Source organism: Daldinia vernicosa (genome assembly GCF_022497035.1).
Source record: "Daldinia vernicosa strain CBS 139.73 unplaced genomic scaffold F5Y00scaffold_12, whole genome shotgun sequence".
NCBI classification, from domain to species: Eukaryota; Fungi; Ascomycota; class Sordariomycetes; order Xylariales; family Hypoxylaceae; genus Daldinia; species Daldinia vernicosa.
Genome location: NW_025953928.1, coordinates 258,836 through 286,071, shown reverse-complemented (window position 1 = coordinate 286,071; position 27,236 = coordinate 258,836). Strand labels below are relative to the sequence as shown.

Sequence of the window (27,236 nt, the reverse complement as noted above, 5' to 3'; positions counted from 1 at the left end):
GTCAGTCTATAGTTATATTTGTAAAGCTATATTGGCAGACTTGTTTATACTTCTGGTGTTGACTTCTTGCCCTTTTACATTAAAGACGAGAGGGCTGGAAGCAAGCTCCGGGTACCTAGGTACGTTTCGATTAACTAATTAATAGTGGTGATAAGGTTAGAAGATCAAAGGCACTGAGGAGAATGGAGCAAGTAACAGCAAGTTCTATATCATATAGCTTGTTGAATGCTAACGAGTAGCATCTTAGGTAGTAGTGTCTGTATTATCTCTCCCAAGGACTCACCTAGCGTATGCTTCAAGTGTTTCCGGTTGGTAGTCCGATAGCGGTGCGTCGTCTATGCGCCGTGCCAAGGAGGATGTCTCTAAGTACGCGGCTATTCAGCTAGGTACCAGTGAAGATCCATCTTATCCTCGTGTCGAGAACCCTGGTATGTGAATCAGCAATTGCTTTTTATAAGAACATGGGTTTGGGTGTTTAGACATGTCTCGGGAATAATAGCTCTCCCCTTTTTGACTTAGAGCCTCGGCTTGAGACATGTTCGAGAGGAAATGTCTTCAGACTTTGCATACTTTAAAAACGAAGACTTCTGTCTTATAATCGCCAAACTAAAGGAGAATTGGAAATAGGATGAGACGGAGATTCCATATATTTTTTTTGGTTATACGCTGGACGCCTTATGATTGTATATACAAATCGATATGAGATTTCTTGTTTCGATAGATGAAGTCAACTCAAATCGATATTTCACCCGACCCCCACCCCGTAATCATCCGGCTTGCATCCTCTCTTGGATATACTAGACTTAGTAACCCTCTAAGACGTCGAATAAGGCTGCACAACCCACCGGGCATACGTACCGCCAAGCCTCGAGGGCAGTATCGCATTGAGTACATCAGCTAGTTACCTAGATAGGTAATCCACTCGAACCTATCGATCTTGAAGCTCCCACTCTCTGTACGATGCTCTAGTAGACGGTAATACGCTCGAATTAATCATCCCACTCGTACAATGCCGTATTCCACAACTTATGACGTTATCACCTTGAAAGGCAAGGCGAGATTATTTATCGATCTTCACGATCCTATCCAAAGCTCGTCCCTCCTCCAGTACATATGCTGACGTGATATCGAGTTTGTATTTAACCCCGTTGATCGTAATTGGGGCAAATCCCTCCCCTGTTAATCCGCGGCGGAAGTTCTTGAAGAGCATCGAGAAGGCCTGTTTTCCGTGCCTGAACGGTGCAGTCATCAGGTGATTCATCTCGTATTCGCGCTCCTGCTTACGTCGGACCTCCTCCTGCTTCTTCATAAGCATCTTCTCGTAGTCCGAAGGGGGCGCTTTGCGATTGTACAGCGGCGCCTTCATGACCACGTCATTCGGATCAACCTGTATGCGACGTAGCGGTACACCTGGGAAAGGCACAGTGCGCCGGGCTTCGATTTCAAGCCGCACCGGGAGGCTTTCCGGTGTAGCCGTCTTCGCGGCTGTGTTCGGCGTCTTGAATGACCGGGCTGGTAGTACCTTGATAGAGCGTATCATACCCGCGGGCATCAGTGCAAACCTGGTCCCGCAAGCGGCTAGAAGTAAGCCCACCATACCAAACCCAACACTAACAATCCAATGGAGTCCTTCCGGCAGATTATAAACATTTACAACGATATTTATAGCGGCGGCTCCTATGAAAAAGAGACCAGCCGTGTAACTCGAGAATAGGAAGACTCCCTGGGGACCTGCTTCGTATAAGATGGTCGGAGAAGATTTGTCTGCGAGCTTCTGCGCAAAACTTAGTAGAGGAGATGGTACGTTCTTTGCTGGAGACGAGGCTGTAGGTTTCGAAGGGGCTGCTGGTTTTTGCTTTGGAGATGCGAATCTAAGTCCCGTCGTCGCGAACGATCGGCCGCACGATCGAGCGGGAGTTGGCTGGGGCCATTGCGGGACTCTGGTGGTTCGGATAGATGGTCTGAGGGAGTTACGGAGTATAAATATAGGGTGGATACACCCCCGACAAGCGGATATAGGTACCGTCATCTGCGTATTATAAGTGAAATAATCCAATTGACATGATTAGGTAAAAAGCGACAATATAGTGGCCGAGTAAATTTCTATTTGAAGGTGGGATGATAGATTATAGATTTGATGCTATGAACGGAATAGAGCTTTGGTGGAGCTGAATTTCTTAATTATTTTTTATCGATACGCTAAGCTACCTAGGTACGTACCTAAGTACCAAAATACATCTACATACATACCAGCCCTGTCACCAAGGCTTAATAAGTGGGTCACTTCCATAACCTCAACGTCGGGAATGCTACCTACAGGGAAGGTTCTCGGGGGGGGGGGGGGGGGCAGGAAACGGTAAAACTTTATAGCGTTCCTTCCAATTCCGATAATTATTCGGTTGAGGCCGGAGAATCCCCAACAAGCTCAACCGTAACATTTATTCATAAGCTCCGAACCAGGATCCCGTTTAACGAGAGGGAAGACAAAAAAAAAAAGGCTCAATTGAGCTTCACTTTTTCTTCTTAAGAAGCCGACAATGGCATCTTTTGCGACAGCAACCCGCCTAACAACACGGCTTATAAGCCGACGGGTCGCCCAAGATGCCGCAAGTCGAGGTATTTTAATCTGTTAGAAGCTCTCGCGTGTATAGCTAACAAGATCTCTACGTAGGCTTTCGCACGTCCGCTGCCTCGCTCGCGGCGCAAAACTTCACCATGCCGGCCCTGTCGCCCACTATGACGGAAGGCAATATCGCAAACTGGAAGCTCAAGGAGGGCGATTCCTTTTCCGCTGGCGATGTCTTACTCGAGATCGAAACAGACAAGGCGACCATGGATGTTGAGGCACAAGACGATGGGATCCTCGTAAAAATTACGCAGGGAGATGGAAGCAAGAACATTCAGGTTGGCTCCCGAATTGGTGTTGTTGCAGAGTCCGGCGACGACATCAGTTCGCTGGAGATTCCTGCCGACGAACAGCCTGCGCAGAAGGAAGCCAAGAAAGAGGAACCGGAGCGCAAAGAAGAGCCTCAGAGCGCTGCTCCAGAGAAAAAGGACAGTGGACCGAAGAGGACTGGAGAAAAGGCGCCGCCCCAGAAATACCCTCTTTACCCATCAGTCGAGCACCTAGTAAAGGAGCACAAGCTAGATGAGTCTGCTATTAGCGAGATAACGCCAACGGGCCCTGCTGGACGCCTGCTCAAGGGTGATGTCCTCGCATATCTTGGTAGCGCACCTTCTAGCAGACCTGGAGAGATTAAAGCAAGATTTGACCACAATTCACACCTTGACCTCTCCAACATCAAGATTGCTGCTCCTAAGGAGGCCCCCAAGAAGGCAGAAAAGACTGTACCAGAGATCCCCGTTCCCAAGGTTTCAACAGTAACATTACCGATATCGCTTGCGACAGTGATAGAGGTTCAGAAGAAGATCGAGAACACCATCGGCACTTTCATACCGTTATCGACATTCGTGGCGAGGGCTACGGAAGTAGCTAATGATGAGCTACCTTTGCCATCAGACTATAAGCCATCAGCCGATGAATTGTTTAATCAAGTTTTGGGACTAGACAAGGCTAGCCCGAAGGGTTCTCGCGGCCATTATCTCCCTCAAATTTCCGCTTTTCCTTCTCCGTCCTTCACCGGCGTTGCGCCTAAGCCTAAGAAACAAGTCGACATTATCGACTTCCTAGCAGGCTCAGCAAAGGCGCCTGCGCCAAAGCCTCGAAACACTAGCTCGCAGGCCGGAATATCCACCGGTACTAATATATTCAGTCTCTCTGTACCGGAGACTGAGGAGAAGAGAGCCAAGGAATTCCTGCAAAGAGTTAAGACGGTGCTGGAAGTAGAACCAGGCAGACTTGTTTTATGAATAGTACATCTTGGAGCAAGGGACATTGTAACTATAAAACCTGTAATATCGGCACGCAAGCACCGGTAGACTATATTATTAGCATTTGCTTGGTCATTATGTCTTTAGTGACGCTTAACTTGTAAGTATTACGAATTTCCTAACACATGGAAGCGAATCAAATGAAGTTAAATCAAGAGAAACCAGTGAACATGCTGTACGAACTTGTTATTTTCCAATCACTGGGCTATTATTCATCGTGTATCACAATATCTTCAAATATCATAGCCTCCATCAGCGATCCGGACAATCTTATAAATCATAAACCCCTATTTAACAAGCTGCAGATAACATATACTTGTGGATTTTTGAATTGACGAGCCCGCCTATCCGGTACCGCTTAAACCATACAATTGAAAATTTTATACTCTTTTTCTCAGTCCTCATCTGTAGCTAATTCACGCAGATGGGTACCCAACCTATATATGTGTTGTTATAGATTTACTCTTATACAGAGCCGACCTTCTGCTTAACAAAGGCGAGGGCCTGCTGGCCGTAAATCTGGACATACTGCTGGTGGTGCTGCGCGTTGTTGCCGTTAGAGCAGTATGGGTCCTCGGCGTCGCAGTACGACTGGATCCTGTCCGCGTAGACGGGACATTGGTAGCCTGAGGGTCGAGCTGCGAACTGGAAAGTCACGGAGGTTAGACGGAGTATTTATATAGTCTGGCAGTAGTAACTAATCGCTCAGAAAATGGAGATGGCTACGTCTATAAGGAAAGAAAAAAAATGAAATGGAGGACTTACACCACCGGCCTTCGCCGTCCCGACGTTATAGCTCAGCCCCGGAACGTTGCGCGGGTCACCCATGAAAATAATAGCCTTGACGTGCGTGCCGACGTCAGCCGGTAGCGGCGCCGCCGTCCCGCTCATGCTACTGCCGTCGGGCCCGCCGCAGAACGCGTCGTCCATGATCTGCGAGCCCTGCGAGTAGCCCACCATCACGACGGTCGTGTTCGGGCACTTCTTGGCGAAAGCCGAGACCTGGTCTACTACGGCTTTGATGCCCGCCGTCACGGAGGACCCGTAGGCGTTGCCGCCTGCTGCGGGGTCTGGAGTGGATAAGTATATGCGTCAGTAGGTATTGATTAATTTGGACAGAGGGAGCGCGGAAAGAGGGGGAGAGGGGGGCACGTTACAGACGATGGCCTCGGAAGTCGTCCCGGGGTACGCTCCCTGGATCAGCTGGATCATGGCCTGCGAACTGCCGTAGCCCTGGGGAACGGTGGTCTCGCGGGCGCCGATGACGTGTACTTTGGCGCAGGACTGGCGGGCTTCGATGTCGTCGGACGGGGCGGCGAGGGCCCCGGATAGGAGCAGCAGGGGGGTTGATACCTTCATCTTTGATTTCCCTTCTTAAATAAAATAGTTCTTGTTTCGAAGAGGCGAAGTAGCGGAATGAACTGGAAATCAAAGAAAGGAAAGCTTAACTAACAGCAAGTTTATATACGTATCAGTACCTACTATATAGGAGGCGGACACTTTGCTGTGGACACGGCAGGTCGCGTTTTTACCCGGATGTCACGATGAGACGACCTTTCGAACGAAGCATCGCGATTTCCGGAATAGGCAATATTCGGAGCCAGATCTGAGGCTTGTTGTGCCTGCGGAACGCATGACATGACCTTGCAAGAGGTGGAGAGGTGGATCGTTATGCATAGGTATATAACATGACATATATTCATGACAGTCGCATTGCTAATTTACATGCCACATACATACATACGGAGCCCCTATTGCTTTCGCTTCTTGGGCAATAACAGGCGTTGAGAGCTTAGTGGAAGTTATAATGACCCAGCAGCCACCACGATGCTGTTTATATATAACAACACATCCAATGGACCTATGTATGAACAGTGGTAACTCCGTAAATACCTACCTATACCTTACTGACAACGTGCCATTGGGGTTTTTCAACATAATATGTAAACTGCGAAATCGAGCTTTATAGCATACGAGATATTAGCAAGGATTTGCGCTTGCTGCTCGTATGGTGTGTCGACCCCGTCCTTGTTAAAGACCACGTTGTGTGGGGTGGATTTCCCGGTTTCAGATACGCATTTGTACTATACAATAGAATGATACCTTGCCAATGCATGGCCCTTAATTAATTGAGCGGTCTGGAATCAACTACTAAAGCTGGCCACGGCGACGTATATATATATGTGCAATAGGCATACTTGAGGAGGCCGATGGATATAGTTTATTATATTAGCAACGTCTCTTGGTAGCTTTCGTTATACGGAACAAGGAGAAGGACGTCAATGTCGGTGAGAACTACCTTATAGACTGACTCATCTTGGTAGCCTTAGAGGCGTATTGTACCTGATTCAAGATTCTTCATACGATTTTTCCAGTTGGTCTCTTTATTAAATGATCCCTAGTCACTTACATCTCTTCATCTGATGCTGTCATCTCCAATTCATGTCGTAATTGAGCTCTCGTTGAATTTAGATCGAAAGGCACGCAGGAGTTGGCGGGAAGTAAGTAAATCAATCATATTCTTTTAATATACCTATATCTATTACCTATGTTAGGTAGGTAGTCATTGATATTATCACTCCTAATCTGAGCACATATCGCTTACTCATTATTAGCCTTACGACTTGACCGCACACTCACTCAACTTATTCATATCAAATCCATAGGAGCAATCACGTATGCTAATAAGAGGCCCAAGCGACTGTTTCTTATTGTTAATATCTCGGGGTAAAGCCGCTGATAATCACATGCATCAAGCTTCACATGGGCGTCTAGTCAATCAAGCAAGATAAATCGATAAATACCTACTCGTGAGATCTAAAGACCCAATTAGACTACCGGCGAACCAGCAATATGATAACTTAATTCCAGGGCCCGAGCAATGTACATACTACTATTAATTGGCAGTAAGACTGACACTTTAGGCGTCTCGAACCCTAACTATAAACGAACTTAGAATACGTCGCACGTTGTCATCGTCCCGGGCCACGCCTCCTGGGGAAGTTCCCGTCGGGAAACGGCGGAGACTTGCTTGCGCAAGACCTGCTTCGAAGGCGTGGGTAAATTAGAGCAACCTAAAATACTTTAAAGCCACATAGAGATAGTAGACGCCCAAAGCTTGTCACCTCGTACAAGCATGTGGCTTCAAGAAATTGGGAACTTCAATTTTTTAGGAATTATATTTCCGCGAGGAGAGATGTAAATATTCGCTGTGTATTTTGACGAATAACAAGTTATTAGTATTCTAGGTACATTCTGAGAGTGAATAACATCTACAGTATACTAATAGAGACATTCCCAAGGCCCAATGCTGTTTTTTTACACCCCCTATTCCAGATGGAATCTACCAGAAAGCTGTAACCATAGATAATATAGAGACCCACGAGACCATACCGGCGTAACTTCTCATCTGCCCTAGGATGCTCGAAGCACCGCCTTGTAGAAGCACTGGGAAACCTATCTTTTCCGTCTCGTCGATGCTGCAAATGTTAACACAAGCCTGGTCATCTCTCTTCGATGTTGAAGAGTCGGTCGTATTGTAAATGATTTCAATCCATTGGATCTGAAGATAAGCCTCCCTTCCCACACTCATATTGCCTGTCCAGGATCCGCCGCTGTGTAGCGTTAGTATATCATTTTCTTATAACAAACTTCGTAAATCTCCGATTACAAGTCGGGAGCCTAACAGGTGTGAAAAAGCCCAAATGAAATGTTGGTCTCAGGGGCATAAGTGGGATTATATTCAAAAAGCAAAAGTGGGAATAATTTTTTAAAATACGTACTCTGACCACGAGTTAAGAATGAGAAGACTAGGATCGCGGGGTGCCTGGAAGGAGATGGAGGCGACTTCGTCACCGTTAATATACCAAGTCGTAGCTCCCGGGCTCCAATCCATTCGGTACACGGTCCAATTTGTCCAGTCTCTCTTCTTCGGGATCGTAACGTTTCGGGTGGCTTCCTGGACCTCAAGGCCCACGGAAGTATCTGCCGGCTGGTTTGTGAATTGGACATGATCGTGAGGACCCATTGTTCTGATTTCCAGATCTGATTCCTGAACCTTGGTGAGATCGGTATTGTTGGCGATATCTCTGTAGGTAAATATTGCGGTTACCGCACCCGGCGCACCGATTGTCCTCGCATACATTCTGACCGATAGGAAATGATAATTTCGAACCGTGGACTCAAACTCAGACGCCGTCTGGAAGTCTTTCAAGCGTGCTGTTCTCATTGTTAGGAATGTGCTTGAGTCGGCATCCGGGTCATTATTCTTCTCAAAATAGACATTGTTAGGCGAATTGACCATTAGGGTCGTCGCATCGCTCACGTTGCTGGATAGTGAGGCTTTGTTATTCCAATTTTGTAGAGTCCAATTATCAACCCACTCATTGGAAGAGAAGTAGTCGCTACTCGGGTCGGCTTCACTACTATCATCTGGATCATCGATGAGGGCTGGCACTGTGGCATACTCAGATTTCTCCCGGTAGTCAAAAAACTTATGGCTCTTGAAGTATTCCGCCCTGCTTCCATTTGTGAGAAAGCAATTGCATTGGTCGTTGCTAACTTGTTGGAAAGCGGCGAGGGATAACGGGGTCAAGCCAGAGACGACCACGAGTGGCCGGATGAGCCTTGAGTGAACCATCACGATGCCCTTGTCTTAGATCCACCTATAACCCAGCCGTGGCTTATCCAACTTGCCCAGCGCGACGATGTCCAAATTCGGGTGAGTCTGTGGCGGCTTCAGAAAAGCCAGCTTCAACTTGTGATTGAGGGTCTTCAGGATCACATGTAATTAAAATGTCGTATATTGGGGGGGAAAGGCTTCATAGAGCCGATTCGCTGCTGGCAACCAGAGAGGCGAGAAATGTCAGGCTGAAGGAGAAGGGAACGCAAGATAGAAATAGTAATTGGCTCGATCATCCCCAAAAGTATACACCGAGACACGTACACAGGGATGAGATCATCCAAGGCTTTCGAGTACGCTGCCAGGCTCGAATATGAGGCTATGGTAAGGTTTTGGTGCGGAAGACGAAGCCGTTAAAACGGTGCACTAATCGATGGCGTGAGAACAGTCTCAGGGTAACAGTACCAGATTAGGAAAGGAATGCTGGATCAGCGACATACGCTATCGATGCAACACTTGAAACATCGATACTTGTAGCTAAGTTTAATCTAGCCTATGTAGGTATGTTTGGATAATATCCGTTGGATCCCACCGTTGGATAAAAGGCGTGAATGTAACGCTGCGGACGTGTTGTATTGGAGAAAGCTGTTATTGTAAAGTCAAAGTTGAGCCACGATATAAGAAACAGAAAGCCGCTAGCTGAGATTTTTTCGGAAATATACTTGTACCCATAGCACCTGGGCTATAAGGCGGATAAGCGGAAACTGTGTTTACCTACCAAGGTAATTAATTATATTAAACTCCAAGTGAAATCAACTTTGATCATAGGTAGGTACGTATGATAGTAAATAAGTAACTTTGGTAGTTTCGTGTCGAAACATTTGAGGATACGGAGGTAAACAACGTCCAGAAACTCAAAAAAAGAAGAACCAAGCAAGCACTATACTCGTCATGGATCTGCATACGACGAGTCAAGTTTACCTGGTGTTGAGGTAGTATTATGAGGGTATCAGTTACATTGCGGTGAGCTACCCACGATATTCGAGGTCCTTGGGGCGTAGCACCGTTTGCGATCGGTTCTTGGCGGAGCATTTGGTCAACCTAGAGTTAAGGAAGAAGGACCACTGAAGGTTTGTCTTGAGTTCTTAACGAACATATGAACAGGCCACTCATTGGGGGCGACGTCTTCGTTCGTCAGATTTAGAGGGCCTGGAGCGTCGAGAGTGGAGTGGGAGGCCCTATTCTTCATGTGAGAGAGACGTATGTGTGTGTTGTACAGCATACATGGGTAATTAACCGGTCCTGTCGTATGAACCTTTCAAGCCACATTTGTCTGCCGTGTAAAGAAATTGAAGGCGAGCTGAAAGATTGGGTAGTTTTTATTATCATCGTGGCTTTTCTTGCTTCTTCGCTGATACCTATTCGTAAAAATATGTGGCGCATGGTGGTTTATATATATATACCTATATGTATTAGATAGGTACCTGTTATGTTTACAAGTTGTGTGATGTAACACTTTGATTTTGAGTGTTTTAAGAATTGGGTAATGTTTTGCACGGATGTCGGATAGATCTGAGATTGACATTTGAAATGATCGCTGGCCGGGTTATGCCGATGCACGTGAAGGCCGGGATTAGAAGCTGCCTGGTACCTAATGTACCTAAATGTACCGTTCATCCGAAGATTCCCCTTGCCGATAACCGATAAGAGAATTCCAGAAGGCTCGCATCCCCTTGAAGGAGAAGGAGCTTCGACGATGCCGACGCATCAACTCACTAATCGCCCATTTTGTACATTTTGTACTTGGCCTCGTCTCAGAATCGACTCAATCACGGTAACCCCCCTTGCAAAGCCGCAATTGTCGTGACTCCTTAGTCAGAATGTATCCTTTTCGACTTCTCTTCATCGACTAAGTCGTAGCCGCTTATAATAACATTTCAATAGAAAGGGAATAATTGAAGAAACAAAGAAAAATATATATCAAGGCCGCAAACCGCAAAACATGTCAGCTTCGCCTACGTCGATTGGCTCTTCCCAAGTGGCTGCTGATCAGCCCAAGGATACCAACGCGAAGGATACCAACGCGTCGGATGAACCCCTGTCCGGCTCTCAACCCAAGTCTCAAGACGCAAATCATGGCGATCCCACACCATCCGAATCTCCTGAGCAAAGAAGCAGCGCTGCGCCCGAATCATCTACGGCATCGCCTCAATCGCGAGAAACTGGCGAGGCTTCACCTGTCGCTGAGGAAAATACTCCTCCCTTGCCGAACGAACCGCTTCCTGCGACCGAAGACGACGGCTGGGACTTCCATTGGGACGCAACAAGTCAGGCCTATTTCTTTTACAATCGATTTACCCATGAGACCACTTGGGAAAACCCAAGGCTAGCCAATAAGGGCTCGGCCGCGGACTCGACGCCGCAGGCACAGGCAACCGTGTCCAGCGCTGTCGCTATCGCTGTTGAACCGCCGAAAAATGAACGGCCACCAGCTGGAGGCTATAATCCGGCGATCCACGGCGACTACGATCCGAACGCCTGGTACGCCAAGCAAGGCGCCGAGAACGCATTGGAGCAGGACCCATCACTAGACGCGTCGGCTGCCTATGCGGCCATGGGTACGTTCAACCGCTTCACCGGGCGCTGGCAAGGCGGCGACCAGAACCCCGATAACCACAACGACGAAGCGAAGTCTCGGCGACAGATGAACGCCTTCTTCGACGTCGACGCGGCTGCGAACTCTCACGACGGACGGAGTCTAAAGGCGGAGCGGTCCGGCAAGAAGCCGACTAGGGCCGAGCTCAAGCAGTTCAAAGAGAAGCGCCGCGCGAGGAAGGAAGAGAAACGACGGGCGTGGCTGAGAGACTAGGCAGAGACACGTGGGTTGCTACGCTATGTACCTGGGGAATTGGGTTGGTAGGTACCTATACTAGGTAGAGAGGAGGGAGGGGCGGATACCTGCATGGTGCATCGAGGTCACATACACGGCGTTGGTGCATACGGTTTACGTATAGGGGTCGCATGGAAGCAGATGGCCTGTCAGCTGTCAGGGGTCATCTTGCGTTGCATATTCGGGACGAGCAACGTCTGCATTACATTGTCTAGAAAGAGGCATCGTCACTAAGTTCGTTTTGGATTGCAAGCGGCCTTGACGCGCTTGGACAATGGACCTACTGGGTTAGTTAACCTCTTCTCGCGTTTTCTTAGCTTTCGGATTATACTTTATACCCCCAAATGATAAATTACTTCGAGACGTATGTACTATGTACGCTCTAACTTCGCCGCCTGGATTGCACGAACTACATAAGGTTCTACTGGTGCTCATATGTCCGCTTATATATATACACCCCGAGTATACTACCTATCGTAGTCCGTTTCTGAAATCTAACAGCTGTCTCTATTTGCCGTAAACTTTCAGAACTGTCCGACCCGTTTCGGGATACACCGTATGACCGGTGTATTCTAGTATCTCTCTAGTTGATGTTTTATTTCCATTTCGTATGCGGAGGAATTCGACACTACGAATGGAGCCCCTAAGTAGAAAGCTACCTACCTAGCTTCCGGAGATCCCCAAGGTATAAATTACCCTAAGTTATCAGGGTATCTATCGTAGAGTAGATGACGGGTACGTAGGTAGGTACTCCAGTAATATCATGCCAACTGCTACTCAATATGTACAATAGACTGATGACTCTGGCATCAGCTCGCGCGCGCAACACCTGCCAACCCCCACGGACAACAAGCGACTTTACTTTAGAAGATTACGTGGTCACTACCCGCGACCAAGCGACTGGCGTGCCTTGTGTCTGCGAGATAAGGCAATTAATATATACTATCTAAATATGGCCAACTCTATCTTCTCTCAAGTCCCCATGTAGGTATGTAGTTATGTACAGAGCCATGTGGGATCTTTTTACCCGGAACCAGGCGGCGTGCTTGCCAAGTTACCGAGTGCGACGTTCTGGATGACGAGTGATCGGGCCAGCCTCCTATTCGCCGCGCGCTAATTCTCCTCTGCTCCGTCGTCGTCGTCATCGTCATCGTCGTCCGCATCGAGTTCCATGTTCAGGTGTACACTCTCGTTATCGCTGCTGTCTTCCTCGTCTTGAGCCCCCACGCTGCCGGTCTTGGGAGCCTGGCTCGGCGGATTGATAGATGCCTGTATTGGGGCGCTGATTACCGTTGTTGCCGTCGTGTCGATCTCAACCCGTTTAGAAATGGCAATTTCAGCCTCTTCGCTCTTCCGCTTGAGTAAGTTTGTTGGCGGTGGTCGCACAACAGTGGTACGTTCCTCTTCAGATCTAAGAACTGTCTCTAGCGGTCTCTTGGGGAGAAATAGGTCCTGAGCTTTTGCTGAGGTCTCGGCGGCTTCGGCAGGGGTATGATCTGCGGGACCAGGAACAGAAGTCTCAAGTGGTCGATTGAATGAAAACCCATTCATCGAAGACTCGTCCTCCGAGGCGTCTTCGATTGGCGCCTCATCGATGTCCATAGCGTCATTCCTAGGTCCCGTCGCCATAGGTCGGAAGTTGAAGCGCAGTACTTCCACACTTTCGTCGTGCGGGAACTGTTGTGTAAGATAAGGCAGTATGACTGCCGGCGTCTTACCGCTCTTGTCTCGCACCGGATGTAATACGCTTGCCACCTGGGCATCCTTAATCTGGCATAAGATAGCTGTTTTGAGCATATGAGCCCGAAGTGAAGAAGGAAGAAGCTGTTGAGGTACATGGGTAAAAAGAGTAGTCAAGAGTGCTGCTCCTGCTGACACGTGCTCTGAACTTAACGAGACAGATATGAATTCGTCCTCGGCGCTGTTGCCAAGAAAGGCGTCGGCATTCTGACTGACGGATTTAGATTTTAGACCATTTTGAATAGAAGCAGCCGATTGCTTAGGACGTTTGAGATGACCGCCAGATCCCAAAAGGTCGCGACAGCATGCCTTGATGATGAGGCTTAAGCCCTCGACGGTAAGTTTCTCCATTGTTGGCCCGCAAAGCTGAAGAATCTCTTTGGTTAGGAGGAAGGCTATTATCCGAATTTCAGGTAGACGATAGCTGGACTCAAACATTCGTAATAGTTGTTCAAGTGATGTTTGAGCTAGTGGCAGGAAATTTCTTCCTAGCCGCTGCGTCATAACAAATAGCAACTTCATCGCAGCAAGCTGAATATCCGGAAATACTGTCCATAATTCGTCTTTCTCCTCTCTACCAACAGCTGGGTTCATCTGAATTGATGCGGATTTCTCCTTCCCCGGAATTGGTGGCATGATTGAGGATATTCTCGTAACAATATCAACTATTGCGCTGACTGGTATGGTGACTGTCGTTTTTGTAAAGCATCGCAGATATTCACAGATAAAATCGAGTAGACCGACCAATCTTTCGCTGCCCGCATAAATGCCAGTCCAGGGAGGCAATTGATCTAGGCTGTCACCACCGCCTTGGGGATCTTTATCGAAATCTACCCGTTGCAGCGTAGATTCTAATGGGTGACCCGACACCGATTCCCAGTTTTCTTGGATTGCCCGTAAGACCTGATCGGCTGTAGCATGGAATGTAGTGATTATCCCATCTAGATGTTTCGTCCATTCAGTCGAGTCTCCGCCCTTTACGGCTGTCATATGTAACCTGATAACAAGACGTCTGCTGCATGCCTGTAGTGAAGCTGGAACTATTGTACCGTCCGAGACGGTTGGGGCAACATACGATCGCGTCTCAACCCTGAGCTTGGTAGCAAACTGACGTAGAGTAGTAGGGTATAGTGGGATGATAACTGAGAAACCTTCAAATATTGTTTCGATGAGGCTATTAGGTGCCTTAGCAACTTTACTGGTTGCAGGGGGCTTCAAAATCTGAAGGCAGGCCGTTCCAAATGTAGGGAGAGTAGGTGTAACAATCTCCCGAATCAACGTCGGGTAGGCATGCATTAGAGTATATATCTTCACTAAGGTCACAACACATAGATCCTTAATGACTGCTGGATCTTTCCTCTGTTTTATTGTGAGCAACTTTACTGGCATTAGGAGCTATGAAAACTTACTTGAAGGATAGATAGAAGTCCTCGGACCCATGGTTCGGATGTTCGAAGGCATTCCCAACCACCAGTTTCTACCATAGCTTTTACTAGTGCCACTCCGACGAAGCGGCCCTGGGAGGTTCTACTGTTGAGAAGTGTAGATATCTGAGTCTTGAGCTTATGTACGAGCACAGTCGATTCAGAGGAATTATCAGACGCCTTCGCCTCATATGACCTTGACAGTGGTTCTTTGCAACGTAATAAGTCTCTAAGTAGAGAGGGTAGCAGAGCTGGAAGCTGCTCTACTTTTGTCGCCGTCAATCTCCGGCAGAGACTGCGTAGTTCGGGAGGGAGCGCAGAAAACGCCATGGTTTTGCGAGGCGCCCTTAGAAATTCAGCTCCTGTCTAATTAGGAGTTCGTAGAATATCGAGAGTATTGGGCGAAAATAGCCGTACGTGTTTGTGTTACACCTTTTTCTTAACGGCTTCAGCAGCTCAGAGCTCTTAACTACTTCATGTAACTAAATCTTAAGATTCATGAATGGTTGAACCTGTATATATAGCTCTGGCGCATGAGCTAACTGTACGGACTCTGTATGTACAATTGAACTTTCCTATTGGATAGGGAAGTAGGGAAGTATACGACAAAGCCAGTCGCTTAAATAATCAACAATTCATTGGTTATTAAATGGATGTATAACAGGATAGGAATTTCATCTCAAGCTTTTCTTCATATGAAAGCTTCATGGAACTTTTTATTCTTATCGATAAACTTTTTAGCGGGTCTATGGACATAACCAATCCCACCTTAATCCGTAGTTAGTATCTGCACGTTGTCTGGTTGTTTGGTTGTGACCCACCATCCCTTTTAGTTGCATAAACCAAAAGCACTTACGAATCAAGTGAAGCAATATTCTTTTAACAGGATCATGACATATTCCCCCTTACTATGCCAAGAAATGTTTAATTTACTTGGCCGCGACGACGCAGCTAGACTTGTTCACTTATTACATAGGCCCATCTACCTACACCTAGGAGGTAGCACTTCAATACCATCCTGACCCCTGGGCCTACCTACATACCTAGTAACCAACAGTCCGAGCCATATGATATCTACAAACTTGTAACGCCAGCATCACACTATAATTAATACTCGGCCGATATGATATGATATGCGAGAGTCCCATTAACCAATACCGCGTTTGCTCAGGCCTCGAATCGTCAGGATGAGTGTTAGTTCCCTCCCCCCTCCTATTCCCTCCTATTCCTAGCAGCCATAACCATAGTTGCTCATCTAAGTTGTTATAGAAATCGGCCAAGGTAGCCCAATACGTAGCACGATTGGAAGATGCTAGGTGCGAGGGGAGATGGGATGAGGTACCAGAGCTTGTGCGTAAGGTCCGCAAACATGCCACCGACAGATTATGTACGACTCTACTACCCTACTCCCTCTTGAAACCGTCTAATGTTATGATATATTCCTAGGCCTTACAACAACCGCCGAGACCGAGCATGCTATCATCAAAGCTTCGCAGAAGAAAAACCCTGACTCCAGGCCAAATACCGCCGTTTCTGCTGCGGATCTAGATGTCGCCCAATTGGTGCCTAGATTACTTAGTGCGATCGATGTCGAGACAACTTATCTTGAAGATAAATACCAAGCCCAAGTATGTGTTGGATGGCTTTATTGGACCGTTGGGGAATATAGCACCGCCGCTCTGAAGTTACCAGAGAATCCAGAGAGCGAGTTAGCCCAGCTCGATCAGCCAAATAACATCTCCGAATGGTCGTGGGTGTGTGCCCTCAAGGCTACATATTTCAAGGCCAATTGCCTTGAGCGAAACGACGAGAGGGTTGCGGCACTAGCCATCTTCGAATCGGCATTAACCTCCTTATCACATGTATGGTCGGAACAGAAGGGACGGAAGCAGTTGCGGTTCTGGTCTGAACTTTTCTTAACGGAGTTTTGTATGCTACAAGCTCAGGCCCTGGAAAAAGGCCAGAAAACCCTCGAAGATGCCAATTCACTAGCTCCATATCGTTCCTGGGCGAAATACTGGGAGGGGGCCAAGGCTCAAGGCACCGCTCTTACCGGTGGCTATGGTTTCCGTGGTGCCGTACCCAGAAGGAGAGTATGGAACGAATATTACGCCGCCATTTCGGGCATTCTGCAACAAGATTTGCCATTCCCAACAGGTTTCGTAAACGTTACCAACGAGGCATCAGCTAGAAATCAGCTTCGAACGGAGCTAAAGAAAGTCGAAGTAGCTTATGAGGGTCTCCTTCTTAGTGAAACTTCCTTCCCACGAGCTGAAGATCAGAGACAAGAAGTGGAAGACTTCGTTGCAGCTGTGATGAGAAACTGGAGTGTACTGAGCGGCCGTGATTGGCACGAGCAAGACCTCGGACCCGGTGGCAAGGAAGGTCTTAGTCGGGGGGTATTAGACATCCTCTACCGAGCCGCTACCAAAACGTACCATTCTACGGCTATACTGCGGTATCTATTCACTGTTCACCTTTCAGTCGCTGAATTCGATCTTGCCTTCCATGCCTTCGATTCCTACCTAGATATCGTCAAAAAGGGGAAAGCCCGTGTCGACAAGACAGGCCATCCGGAGCCGAGTCTTGATGATGACGCGACAGTTCTTGAAACCATTTCCCAGGCGATAACGGCTCTCTGCAAATATGGTTTCAGAGATGCTGCGGCGAAGGCACATGAGCTAGGAGCTGAATTGGAAGGAATGCTTCAGAAGCTGCCAACACCGCTTCCTAGGGCGCAGGATAATATCACAACGCTAGACGAGGAGGATGGAAACGGAGTTATATTACATCCAAGAATATCGTCTCGGGTGTATGCCTTGTCGTGGCAAGCTATCGGTATTTCACAAGCGCAGTGGGCTAGAACGACGTTTGATGCATCTATACGAACGGAAACTCAAACCAAGGCCATACGAAGCTTCCAGAAGTCCTTATCGCCGGAAAACGGAAATCCAACAGACGTCAGAACCCTATTCACCCTCGGTCTATTACTGGCTGAGCAACGAGAACTGACGGCGGCTATCGACATTGTTAGGGCCGCACTTATGTCCAGTGGGAAAACAGGAGAGCAATCAGCCAGGTCTGGATCATACTGGCGAGAACGCTCGTTGATACCCTTATGGCACCTCCTTGCGCTCCTTCTAAGTGCCAGACAAGATTTCATCATGGCTGCCAGGGCTTGTGAGGGGGCCTTTGAGCAGTTTGACGATCCGACAGTCCTATTCGGCTCTCAAAATCTTCAAGGTGCGTTCCGAAGCGAACATCTTAACGAGGTGGAAGCTCGTAATGAGAAGAACGAGGGACGGGGACTCGTCGATGAAATGGACGATCTCGAGAAAGAAGGCATGATTGAAGTAAAAATGACACAACTCGCCCTTCTAGAATTATTAGAAGGGCCAGAAGTAGCAGTAAACGCAAGCCACGAATTATTAGTCCTATACAACAGACTGTTTGGCGAATTTCAACCAAAACCGCCGGCCACAACTCAGAAAGCGACAATGGAGGTCCCCAAAAGTTCAGCTGGCACAATCAAAAGTATACGCGGTAGCATTTTTGCTAATAAGGCGGAGAGAACGTCTCGTAATCTCAGAAATATCACTCCCGCAGAGAGCGGCACGTCTAACGTCTTACCGGAGAGGCCTCAAACCACCCAAACATCCGTTAGCACTGCCACCACCGCCAATGCCAACGCCAACGCCACCGCGGCTCCCGCCATACACGTCACCAAGGAGAATGGTGAAGCTGGTGAGGGCCGACGGTCTAGGAGATCGTCGTGCACCCGTGGACGTAGCGATTCAACAAGGCGAAACAGCCTGAAGAAACGAGAGCCGAGCGCCCGGCCGCGAGGAGCCTCTACTAGCTCTGGCCCGCCCCGAGCCCCGACTGTCGCAGATGGTGAGGATTTCTATACATCAATGCCGGATGGAGCAACACAAGAGCGAGTAGACTTCGTCGCATCAAATAGCGCAAACGACATGTCCAGGCAACAGTCGTTTTCCAAAGGTCGTGGACTACATCGATTCAATTCTACGGCTTCTTCAACCAAAGGCTCTGCAAATGGATCTGATGGTTTAGTTCTTGATCCACTTTCATCGCCCAATCTGCTACCCACAGTGCAATTTCCGAAAGAACAAGTCAAACGACAGAGACAGACTATACTTGTAAAAGTATGGTTGATGATCGGTGCGTTTTATCGTCGTGCTAAAATGTATGGCGATGCCCAGGGCGCTATTAGCGAGGCGAGAAAACTGGTGGACGGTTTAGAAAGTGAGGTCGCCAAAGATATGAGCGGCTCTATAGCCCTACGGGATCCTGGTTGGGGTGGGAAAAGATCTGTTGAAGAGCTCTGGGGTGATATTCAGAGCGAGGTATGAAATTAAATGACCCCTAAATGTTTTTCTTTTTTTCGCTAACAAAATGTAGTTGGGCTATCTTGCAATCTCCGAAGGCACCCCTTACGTGGCAAGGGACTACTTTGAGGAAGCTCTAATGTACTACCCAGACCACCCTTCAGCAATCGTTGGATTGTCCAACATCCTCCTCGACATATATAGCGAAGCGCTTTTGCCGCCTCCTGCTATCCCTAACATTATCCTACCAGATGGCCAAGAGACAAATCTAATATCAACTGGCCCTAGTCCTCGGAAGCCTCACAAAATAGTAGACATTCCGACGCTTCCATCAACGCCACTAGGACTCGGAGATTGTATGGCTGATACCATAGGCTCCCCGTCAGCTATATCAGCTACCATTGAATCAGACGGACCTTCGATAGAGGAGCTTCCAGCCCCTTACAAAGCCGTTTCCTTGCCTCTTGTCGATCGGCTTGCCGCTCGAGATAGAGCTTATGGGCTACTGTCAGGACTCACTAAATTAGGTACAGGATGGAATTACTCCGATGCGTGGTTTGCCTTGGCTAGGGCACACGAAGACAGCGGACAGCTGGATAAAGCCAAAGAAGTACTCTGGTGGTGTGTCGAACTCGAGGAAGGGATGGGCGTCCGCGAGTGGAATTGTGTTAGCGCCAATGGCTATGTGCTATAGGCGAACAAAACAACAAGACCATCTAATCACCAAAACGACGATTACATATTCGATAGACGGGCCATGCGCATAGACTTGTACACACAAAATTGGCGACTAATGGGGATTCGATAGAGTTACTAGTGTGCACTACGTTTGTTTATGTTGTGGATTCTATTTCGGTTCGCGTCATCATTTTGGCTGCTTTAACAGCAAATTTCATACGGCTCTCTTCCCTAGACCGGGATTGATACCCTTTCGTGGCGTATTTTGCATGCTTAGAAATACTAATGATACATAGACTCAATTCAAAAGTTGTTCCCTGGTCGAAGCTGGAATCCTTGTTAACCTGAGCTTACTCCTCACTTTCACTCGACAAGTGCTAATTTAAATCCCAACATGATTCAGGCAACTAAATAGCAGGTCTATAGTAGGGGTTCACAATGGCAGACTAGGGATTTGAAGGGATTTGAAGAAAGAACCAATATTACTAACTGGAACCGTAATATTTAGGCCATTGACCCTCGCCGGTGTTGGGAACTGTAAGCCCAACTTATCTCCGAAGCTGGTTCCTACCCAGGATTTCAATGATCTATTGGTTCTGCATCTAACGTCCTCATGCTCACGTCATGGCCCGACTTATATGCGAGTCCAACTCTCTAGACGTGATGGAAGTCTACAGTATGTAGGCGAGCAAAGACTCGGGACCGATACTTTGAGTTTACGTTACCAGGAGTCACCTTGTTCCACAACGAAGTTATAGAGGTGGTGATTTCATACAATCTATATTAATAAACAAGTATAAGCTTCAATAAGCTTTGGCGGATGTCGCGGAAGATTACCCATAATTAATAATAGTCCCCCACTGGTGTCTTGCCCGCGGGAGGCGATCTTCAACACCCGGCACCGCTGTCTTGGGCGGTTCCTGGAAGTGCCTTGGCTCCCCCTCCCGCGGGAATGGTGACGAACAACTGGGTCGAATTAGTCTCGATGCCTCAGGAATGCATACTTACTATACGGACTCTCCACACACGCCAACTACATATGGAATCCTAGATACCATAGGGGGATGAGACTATTCCATCATTAACTTGATGTACTTACGCCGAGTCGCGTCATAGAATAGCTGCTTTGCACACTGGCGCGATAGATGTCCTTGCACGTACGCCTTTACGATGGCATATCGTTGTCGTCAATATTGAACTCAAATGTTTTCGCCTGCTGTGGCGGGAGAGGGGATTATACGCTACGCCTTCGAGGCCAGGGCTTCGGGAGGGCTATAAGAAGCCCCTTTATCTCCCCCATATTCGGCTATAATCTTTCTACATCTCAAGCTTCATCTCAATCTTCAATAGACAGATCAATATTATACTGCACATTCACCCATTGCCACCAACATGCAGGTCACCAAGTCTCTCCTAGCAGTCTTCCTGCTCCTCGGCTCTAACGCCTTGGCCGCACCTGCTGCCGCGGACGCGGTCGTGCCCCTCGACGAGCGCACTGCCCTTGAGGTTAGCCCCTTTCCCCCTTTCCCCCTTTCCCCCTTTCCTCCAAGCTCTCATATGATCGTACTAACACTATACACAGAACCCCGACGCCAAAATTGAGGCTAGAGATGGCCCTGACTACGGGGACCATGATGACAAACATGCAGCATCGTGGGGCGGCGGACACGGCTGGGGGGCCAGGGACGGCCACTCTCAGCTGTGGTCGCGAGATGATGAACACGATGACAAGAACGATAAGGATAAGAACGACAAGGAAGTGCACGACAAACACTATGGCGGATATGGTGGTGGCTGGGGCGGACGTGGTGGTGGTTGGGGTGGACGTGGCGGTGGTTGGGGCGGGTACGGCGGCGGATACGGCGGCGGATATGGTGGTGATGGTTGGGGCCGCGGTTGGGGCGCCAAGGCCGAGAAGAGAGAAGAGCAAGCGGAAGCGGAGAGATATCGCCACCATCACCATCACCACGGTGGTGGGTACGGCGGCGGACGTGGTGGTGGTTGGGGCAGCAAGGCAGAGAAGAGGGATGAGGGTGACGCGGAGGAGTATCGTCACGGTGGCCGCGGTGGTGGACGTGGTGGACGTGGACGTGGTGGTGGTCGCGGTGGTCGCGGTGGCCGCGGTGGTGGCCGGGGCGGCAAGGAGTAAATTAAGGTGATAAATACTTATACATATGAGTATATATATGATTGAGGGTTGGTTACTGGGAAAATTGGAAAAACAAAACGGGATAACGGGACGGGTCAGGGGGGATGACTGATGAAGAAGGATATGTTACCTTTTTTACTACTCGTACATTAATATTTCGCTTCTATAATATAATAGTCTTATGGTTTAACAGATCCTAAATTACTTAGTTAATTGCATCGAGTTTTTATATTGAGTTGTCGAATATAAATGTAGGACTTGGAGGTATTATACTTGCCAACCAGATGTTACAATATAAAGGAATACTCACCATAGGTATTCACATGTGAAAAAAGTATCAAGGTTGAAATGCGTATATCCAACTCATACTCAATGTATGTATACTATACATACATTGTATACCTTACTAAGAGGTACTTTATAGTTAAATACTCCCGCGGCTAAAAGGCACGTACATACATCCATGATTCCATATATGCATGTCATATTTCCACTAGCGCCCTTTCCCGTCGCTACGTATATGTAATAGAACGATCTCTTATAGGTACCTGCATTAAGTAGGCCATTTCTTTCGTTTCGAAACGGCCAAGAGGAAGGAGAAATGCTACCTTAGGATGGCGAGTTAGGCAGTTGCGCATTACATCGGGTTACACGAGATCTACACGGGAAAGTATGTAGTGTATAGGGGGGTGGGTACCTTATGTACCTACCCGTCCTTATATTAGGTAAGTTTAGGTGCAACCACAAGTGCCCACTATAATCCCGCCGGCGCACGTGATGCTCAGGAGAACATCACTCCTCCCTCTTGTGGTAGTGTTTGGTAGTGTTCTTTCTCTGTTGGTGAAACAACCAACACAAGTCTTGCGAAACAAACTTATACCCTATCAACTGCCTGCTTTGTATCTTTCTTCCTACTTTGCACGTGTAGTACGCGATGGAATGCCAATAACACAATACCCGCATTTCCTTATAACCGCCATTATAAATTTTTCTCTAGATACCTACCTCTAAATCTTTTCTAGACCCCCCTTTTTAAGTACTTAGAGGAACCAATTGAAGAAATAAGAGATACAGCACTTATAGACAATATGGCTCCCCTCGCAACAAATACAGATGCCCCAGACTCCCTAATCAGCGCCGACGACGGCCGCAAGTACTGGTCCGGCATCGACCCCGACGTCAACGGCATGCTGGGCGGGTACCCTGCCGTCTCACGAATCGACTTAAGAGGCTCGCGGAGCTTCCTAGCTAAGCTCGGCTTGGGCCGTACTAAGGGCGTCAAGGCTGTAAATAGGGCGATGGAGGGCGGTGCAGGGTAAGTAAGCTTTTCTACTTGTTGGTTGGCTCTACCTTCGTTGCCTGCGTTGACTATATATATTCTCCCCTTACTTGGCCCCTTTTTTGATATTTATATTATATATATATATATATATAACACATAACTAATAACGGTCTCAGCATCGGACGCATAACGCAAGGGCTACTCCTCGACATTGCAGAGACAGTCGACATCGTCGAGCCCATCGCCAAGTTCACAGGCGCGCTTGAGGGCCGGCCGGGAGTAGGCCAAATCTACAACGTCGGGCTTGAGGAGTGGCGGCCTGACGATGACGCCGAATACGACCTCATCTGGAACCAGTGGTGTCTCGGTCACCTGACCGACCAGCAGCTCGAAGAATTCTTACGACGGTGCAGCGCTGTGCTCAGTGTCGGCGACGATGGGAAGACGAAAGGGGTTATCGTGGTAAAGGAGAACTTGAGTGCGTCCGAGGAGGACTTGTTTGACTCGGAAGACAGCAGTGTGACGAGGTAAGTGTTCTTCTCTAGTGAGCAAGCCCAAAGTGCCGCCTTACTATTTTCCTTCGATTTACTATAGGTTAGATGAATGAGCACCGTAGCTAACGACGTTATACCGTAGGCAAGACGAGACGTTCAGGCGCATCTTCGAGGAGGCGGGATTGCGCATAATCAGGACGGAGATACAGCACGGGTTCCCCCATGAGCTATACCCCGTGCGCATGTACGCATTGAAGCCTAAATAAAGCTAATAAATGAGTAAAATATCTTAATAATCCTATTGCAATAGAGCCTTAGTAATGCTGGCTTCTTCATTCCTTCTCCTTGGTCATATATAAGAGCTGCATTATGCGAGCGTGATAAAATTGTCTGTCATTCACCCCAACCCAAACTGGCCTATCGTCTTCCCAAACTCAAGACTTCGGATCCGCCACCTTGCTCAGCTTGAACAAGAAAGGGTCCACCCCCTTAACACCGACGTCAACTCTGAACAGCGCACCGCTGAGTTCAACCTCCTCGGGAGTCCCCTCGCCCTCCTGCATTCCCGCCGTCGTGATAAACAGCTCCGTGCCGACGAACTGGGTACACGTGACGTTCTTAGTAGGCAGCCTAATTTCGCCGACGAGCTTTCCCTCGGGCGAGATCTTCAGCACGCGGCTCTCGCCGTACACGGCCTGCCATAAGTTCCCCTCGACATCGACACGGAAGCCGTCGGGCTCGCCGGGACCGTCGTGTAGGTAAAACGCGCGCTCGCGAGATACCTCGCCGGAGCTCCGGTCGTAGTCGTACGCGTGGATGGTGCGCTCGGTCGAGTGCGTGAAGTACAAGGTCTTGCCGTCCGGGGACCAGCCGACCGAGTTCGGGATGGTGACGGGGTGCCGCATGGACCGCGCCGAGCGCGTGCCGTCGAAGAGGAACACGGAGCCTGGGATGGGGGGAACGGAATTGGTCAGTTAGTTTAATTTAGTTTCGCGAAGTTTTGCTCTGCCCTGCCCTGCCTGCGCATAACATAACATAACATCATATAAACGTCGTGTTGTCTGATCCCCAACGTCGATCTTACAACGATGGTAAAGTAAAGTAGCATAGCACTACCACCTCCGCGCGTGCATCTGCAGACTACCTAGACTCGTTCCGTCTTCCCGTTTTTTTCTTCTCCTCTCTTTTGGCTGGCTTATCCCTCTTTCTGCACGCCCCTCTTTCGCCCGCGTATCCATGCACGTACATACATGCCTCGTACGTACTTGGCGTAGCAGTGCAAATTGCAACATATATCACACGACTTATATCGCCCCGGCCGTGCTGGTTAACCGGGCTGTCGGACCCATCTCCGACCACGAGCATTACATAATAAATAGAGACGCTTGCCGGGAAAAGAATGGGAAAATGATGACGGGAATTTTCAGGGCAGATTTTCCCTTTTGAGGAGTCCATGCGGGGATGGCTTAGGACAACAACCCCGAGCATTGTCCTTGAGGCACAGGACATGAAACAAGGCTCGGTTCCCGCCTTTCCCTATCTACCCCTCCCCTGGTGCAAGCACGAAGGGACGAGTGTAGAAAAAACAAAGGGGGAGGAGGAGAAGTAAAAGGAGGATTTCTTATTGCCTTCTACCTTAGGTACACTAAAGGACTTGCGACAAGATAATGGGACCGGATAGAAATAACACTAGGGAACGGGAAAGCGACGAGAATAAAACTCAAGCTCACCTTCGGGCTGCAAGTCGTAGCCGAAATCGGACATGGTGCCGAGCCAAAAGCGTCCGTGAGGATCGACAGCGCCGTCGTTGCTGCGCAGGCGCTCGTTGTCCTTGCCGGCGCCGAACCGCGTGACGTACTCGTAGGTGCCAGTGCGGCGGTCCAGCACCGCGAGGCCGTATTTGACGCCGACGAGGATGCGCTCGCGCGGGTCGACGCCCTCGATGTCCGCCGTGACGGTTACGGGGACGTCGAGCTGGATGGTCTCGACGCCGGCGGGGGCCGAACTCGGATCCACGTCGGGGTTCGGGTTCGGGTACGGGATCTTAGCTAGGTCCACGGCGTGCACCCGCTTCTTCTTGATGTCGACGAACCGTAGGCTGTGAGTCGGCTCCTCGTAGTACGGGCCTTCGCCTAGTCCGCACCGGAGGTGTAAGTACGGCTCCGTGACGTGCCATTGTTGTAGCTGTGGCTTGGCTTCGGCGGCGGCGGCGGCGGCGGACATATTGAATCTCCCTATCTCCGTCTTTTTTTCTTTTTTCGGGTTGTTGAGTTGTCCGGGTCCGGAGCGTAGATAGTAAAACCCCTTGTTTGTTTGTTTGTTTGTTTTGTTTGATTGCTTGCTTTGGCGCAATAATTGGTGGCGCAGATGTAGCGTGTTGGTTGACCGGGGAAAGGTTTAGCAGATATCCAATGTCTCGGGTTTCAAGCAAGGGATTGTGAACTACACTTGCTGGGACGGTGGAAGCTTCAGGGCGGCAGGGCGGAACTCGAATTCGGAATCGGATGTCTCGACTAGTTAGTAAGTCGATTGGTTCTTTGACGATCTAGGCTTTAAGCCTATTATTAGTGGCTTGTAGAGTTTCCACGTTCCCACGTTCCTACGTTTCCACGTTTCCACGTTGTACAATGCAGCACATCCACGAGAACCGACGAGTAGGAATATTTCTCACTTTAGCTTGTCGACGCTCCAAAAACTATAGGACAACTAAAAAGATGGGAAATAAATAAAAAGTTATTTTCACGGCATGATAAAAACCCATCAAACATCATCGTGAATTATACGGAATACAGAATACGGAATACGGGCCTGATAGCCGTGAGAATTTAGGATTGAGGCCGAGAAGTCTTCGTTTAATTGTTTTGTGTTTCAATCTAAAGAGTCTGGATTTCGGTGGCTTTCGGTCGAACCGTGCCGACATCGATTTATTTCCTGCCGGCTATTTCTCAAGGCCATTCCTTTTCTTCGCTTGACGGATGGATACGACCCGTTGTTAAATGCGACGTATAGCTGCACATAAATCACTTATAACAGTGTGCTATACCTAGAACGTAACGCCATCCTAGTGGACATCATCTCGAGAATGGGACGGAATGAACAAGCGACAACTTCATATATAGAATATACCGCATCCCACTCGAGCTGGCTTAGTCGCATATGAATTAATAAAAATATCAAAATATCAAAATAGCATCATCCTATGCCTAGGAAAACTAGGAGAAACCCGAATACTACTATCCGGCTCACCTGACTGAGACTCCTCAACCTTGAGTTTCCCTCCCTGCGCCAACGAGGCGCAAAGCATGAATATTCATGTGCGAAATAGGAAATAAACACGCAGCCACGCGAATATTTGTAGAATGACTTACTAGCGTAGCCCCGGCGAAGTGGTCCCAACGAGGGAGCAATTGCCTAAAATAGCGACTATAGACAGGCGGGTTCACGATCCGAAGCTATGTAGAAGCTGCATTTAGAGAGGGTTGGTGACCGCTTCTTACGAATAACGTGGATACACGATAGCAAGGTGGCGTGGAAGAAGCTATTTGGTTGTAGATAGAGAAACTGGGGAAACGCATCATAGGTGCAGCTAAAAGTGAGGCAAGGTATGTAAGGTATGTAAGTGGAAACTTGTCGGTGTAGAACATCGTGAGTGAACGAATCTCCCCTTGTGACCACTACCTACAAGCCCGCTAGTTCTGTTCAGGAGAGCCTCAGCTCC

At 48.5% G+C, this 27,236-nt stretch overlaps 10 protein-coding genes across 10 annotated transcripts; 5 read left to right on the top strand and 5 right to left on the bottom strand.

Annotated features, from left to right (window-relative positions):
- Window positions 1-629: 629 nt before the first annotated feature.
- Window positions 630-2,147, bottom strand: F5Y00DRAFT_231257 (uncharacterized protein). The gene has a single exon (XM_048007005.1). The coding sequence runs from the start codon at window positions 2,027-2,029 to the stop codon at window positions 1,061-1,063; it is 969 nt and encodes a 322-aa protein (XP_047866884.1). The 5' UTR covers window positions 2,030-2,147; the 3' UTR covers window positions 630-1,060.
- Window positions 2,148-2,371: 224 nt separating this feature from the next.
- On the top strand, window positions 2,372-4,372 carry F5Y00DRAFT_22889 (uncharacterized protein). The gene is made up of 2 exons (XM_048006690.1): window positions 2,372-2,616; window positions 2,672-4,372. The coding sequence occupies exons 1-2, from the start codon at window positions 2,538-2,540 to the stop codon at window positions 3,868-3,870; spliced, it is 1,278 nt and encodes a 425-aa protein (XP_047866883.1). The 5' UTR covers window positions 2,372-2,537; the 3' UTR covers window positions 3,871-4,372.
- On the bottom strand, window positions 4,357-5,250 carry F5Y00DRAFT_259972 (carbohydrate esterase family 5 protein; the record flags this gene model as incomplete). Its single annotated transcript, XM_048010965.1, has 3 exons — window positions 4,357-4,536; window positions 4,657-4,961; window positions 5,049-5,250. 3 exons carry the CDS (start codon window positions 5,248-5,250, stop codon window positions 4,357-4,359), a joined length of 687 nt encoding a protein of 228 aa, XP_047866882.1.
- Window positions 5,251-7,088: 1,838 nt separating this feature from the next.
- F5Y00DRAFT_22835 (glycoside hydrolase family 16 protein) lies at window positions 7,089-8,932 on the bottom strand. Its single transcript, XM_048006616.1, has 2 exons — window positions 7,674-8,932; window positions 7,089-7,505 (listed from the first exon to the last, which is right to left on the bottom strand). Exons 1-2 carry the CDS (start codon window positions 8,528-8,530, stop codon window positions 7,235-7,237), a joined length of 1,128 nt encoding a protein of 375 aa, XP_047866881.1. The 5' UTR covers window positions 8,531-8,932; the 3' UTR covers window positions 7,089-7,234.
- A 1,275-nt stretch (window positions 8,933-10,207) lies between these two features.
- F5Y00DRAFT_231252 (uncharacterized protein) lies at window positions 10,208-11,862 on the top strand. The gene has a single exon (XM_048007004.1). The coding sequence runs from the start codon at window positions 10,515-10,517 to the stop codon at window positions 11,379-11,381; it is 867 nt and encodes a 288-aa protein (XP_047866880.1). The 5' UTR covers window positions 10,208-10,514; the 3' UTR covers window positions 11,382-11,862.
- Window positions 11,863-12,134: 272 nt separating this feature from the next.
- F5Y00DRAFT_231251 (rRNA processing/ribosome biogenesis-domain-containing protein) lies at window positions 12,135-15,238 on the bottom strand. The gene is made up of 2 exons (XM_048007003.1): window positions 14,552-15,238; window positions 12,135-14,501 (listed from the first exon to the last, which is right to left on the bottom strand). The coding sequence occupies exons 1-2, from the start codon at window positions 14,894-14,896 to the stop codon at window positions 12,516-12,518; spliced, it is 2,331 nt and encodes a 776-aa protein (XP_047866879.1). The 5' UTR covers window positions 14,897-15,238; the 3' UTR covers window positions 12,135-12,515.
- Window positions 15,239-15,753: 515 nt separating this feature from the next.
- On the top strand, window positions 15,754-19,609 carry F5Y00DRAFT_259968 (uncharacterized protein; the record flags this gene model as incomplete). The annotated part of the gene is made up of 4 exons (XM_048010964.1): window positions 15,754-15,759; window positions 15,836-15,953; window positions 16,013-18,933; window positions 18,989-19,609. 4 exons carry the CDS (start codon window positions 15,754-15,756, stop codon window positions 19,607-19,609), a joined length of 3,666 nt encoding a protein of 1,221 aa, XP_047866878.1.
- Window positions 19,610-20,334: 725 nt separating this feature from the next.
- F5Y00DRAFT_22789 (uncharacterized protein) lies at window positions 20,335-21,821 on the top strand. Its single transcript, XM_048006554.1, has 2 exons — window positions 20,335-21,099; window positions 21,176-21,821. The coding sequence occupies exons 1-2, from the start codon at window positions 20,986-20,988 to the stop codon at window positions 21,740-21,742; spliced, it is 681 nt and encodes a 226-aa protein (XP_047866877.1). The 5' UTR covers window positions 20,335-20,985; the 3' UTR covers window positions 21,743-21,821.
- A 656-nt stretch (window positions 21,822-22,477) lies between these two features.
- F5Y00DRAFT_22699 (alpha-N-methyltransferase NTM1) lies at window positions 22,478-23,868 on the top strand. The gene is made up of 3 exons (XM_048006414.1): window positions 22,478-23,057; window positions 23,201-23,551; window positions 23,661-23,868. Exons 1-3 carry the CDS (start codon window positions 22,831-22,833, stop codon window positions 23,782-23,784), a joined length of 702 nt encoding a protein of 233 aa, XP_047866876.1. The 5' UTR covers window positions 22,478-22,830; the 3' UTR covers window positions 23,785-23,868.
- Window positions 23,869-23,952: 84 nt separating this feature from the next.
- F5Y00DRAFT_259965 (regucalcin) lies at window positions 23,953-25,741 on the bottom strand (the record flags this gene model as incomplete). The annotated part of the gene is made up of 2 exons (XM_048010963.1): window positions 23,953-24,464; window positions 25,249-25,741. 2 exons carry the CDS (start codon window positions 25,739-25,741, stop codon window positions 23,953-23,955), a joined length of 1,005 nt encoding a protein of 334 aa, XP_047866875.1.
- Between the last annotated feature and the right edge of the window lie 1,495 nt (window positions 25,742-27,236).

Coding starts and splice junctions, on each gene's coding strand:
- F5Y00DRAFT_231257 (XM_048007005.1), bottom strand. CDS start 2,029: ATGACGGTACCTATATCCGCTTGTCGGGGGTGTATCCACCCTATATTT.
- F5Y00DRAFT_22889 (XM_048006690.1), top strand. CDS start 2,538: ATGGCATCTTTTGCGACAGCAACCCGCCTAACAACACGGCTTATAAGC. Junction 2,617..2,671: donor CCAAGATGCCGCAAGTCGAG/GTATTTTAATCT, acceptor ATCTCTACGTAG/GCTTTCGCACGTCCGCTGCC.
- F5Y00DRAFT_22835 (XM_048006616.1), bottom strand. CDS start 8,530: ATGGTTCACTCAAGGCTCATCCGGCCACTCGTGGTCGTCTCTGGCTTG. Junction 7,506..7,673: donor ATTCTTAACTCGTGGTCAGA/GTACGTATTTTA, acceptor AACGCTACACAG/CGGCGGATCCTGGACAGGCA.
- F5Y00DRAFT_231252 (XM_048007004.1), top strand. CDS start 10,515: ATGTCAGCTTCGCCTACGTCGATTGGCTCTTCCCAAGTGGCTGCTGAT.
- F5Y00DRAFT_231251 (XM_048007003.1), bottom strand. CDS start 14,896: ATGGCGTTTTCTGCGCTCCCTCCCGAACTACGCAGTCTCTGCCGGAGA. Junction 14,502..14,551: donor GACTTCTATCTATCCTTCAA/GTAAGTTTTCAT, acceptor ACAATAAAACAG/AGGAAAGATCCAGCAGTCAT.
- F5Y00DRAFT_22789 (XM_048006554.1), top strand. CDS start 20,986: ATGCAGGTCACCAAGTCTCTCCTAGCAGTCTTCCTGCTCCTCGGCTCT. Junction 21,100..21,175: donor ACGAGCGCACTGCCCTTGAG/GTTAGCCCCTTT, acceptor CACTATACACAG/AACCCCGACGCCAAAATTGA.
- F5Y00DRAFT_22699 (XM_048006414.1), top strand. CDS start 22,831: ATGGCTCCCCTCGCAACAAATACAGATGCCCCAGACTCCCTAATCAGC. Junction 23,058..23,200: donor GCGATGGAGGGCGGTGCAGG/GTAAGTAAGCTT, acceptor TAACGGTCTCAG/CATCGGACGCATAACGCAAG. Junction 23,552..23,660: donor GAAGACAGCAGTGTGACGAG/GTAAGTGTTCTT, acceptor GTTATACCGTAG/GCAAGACGAGACGTTCAGGC.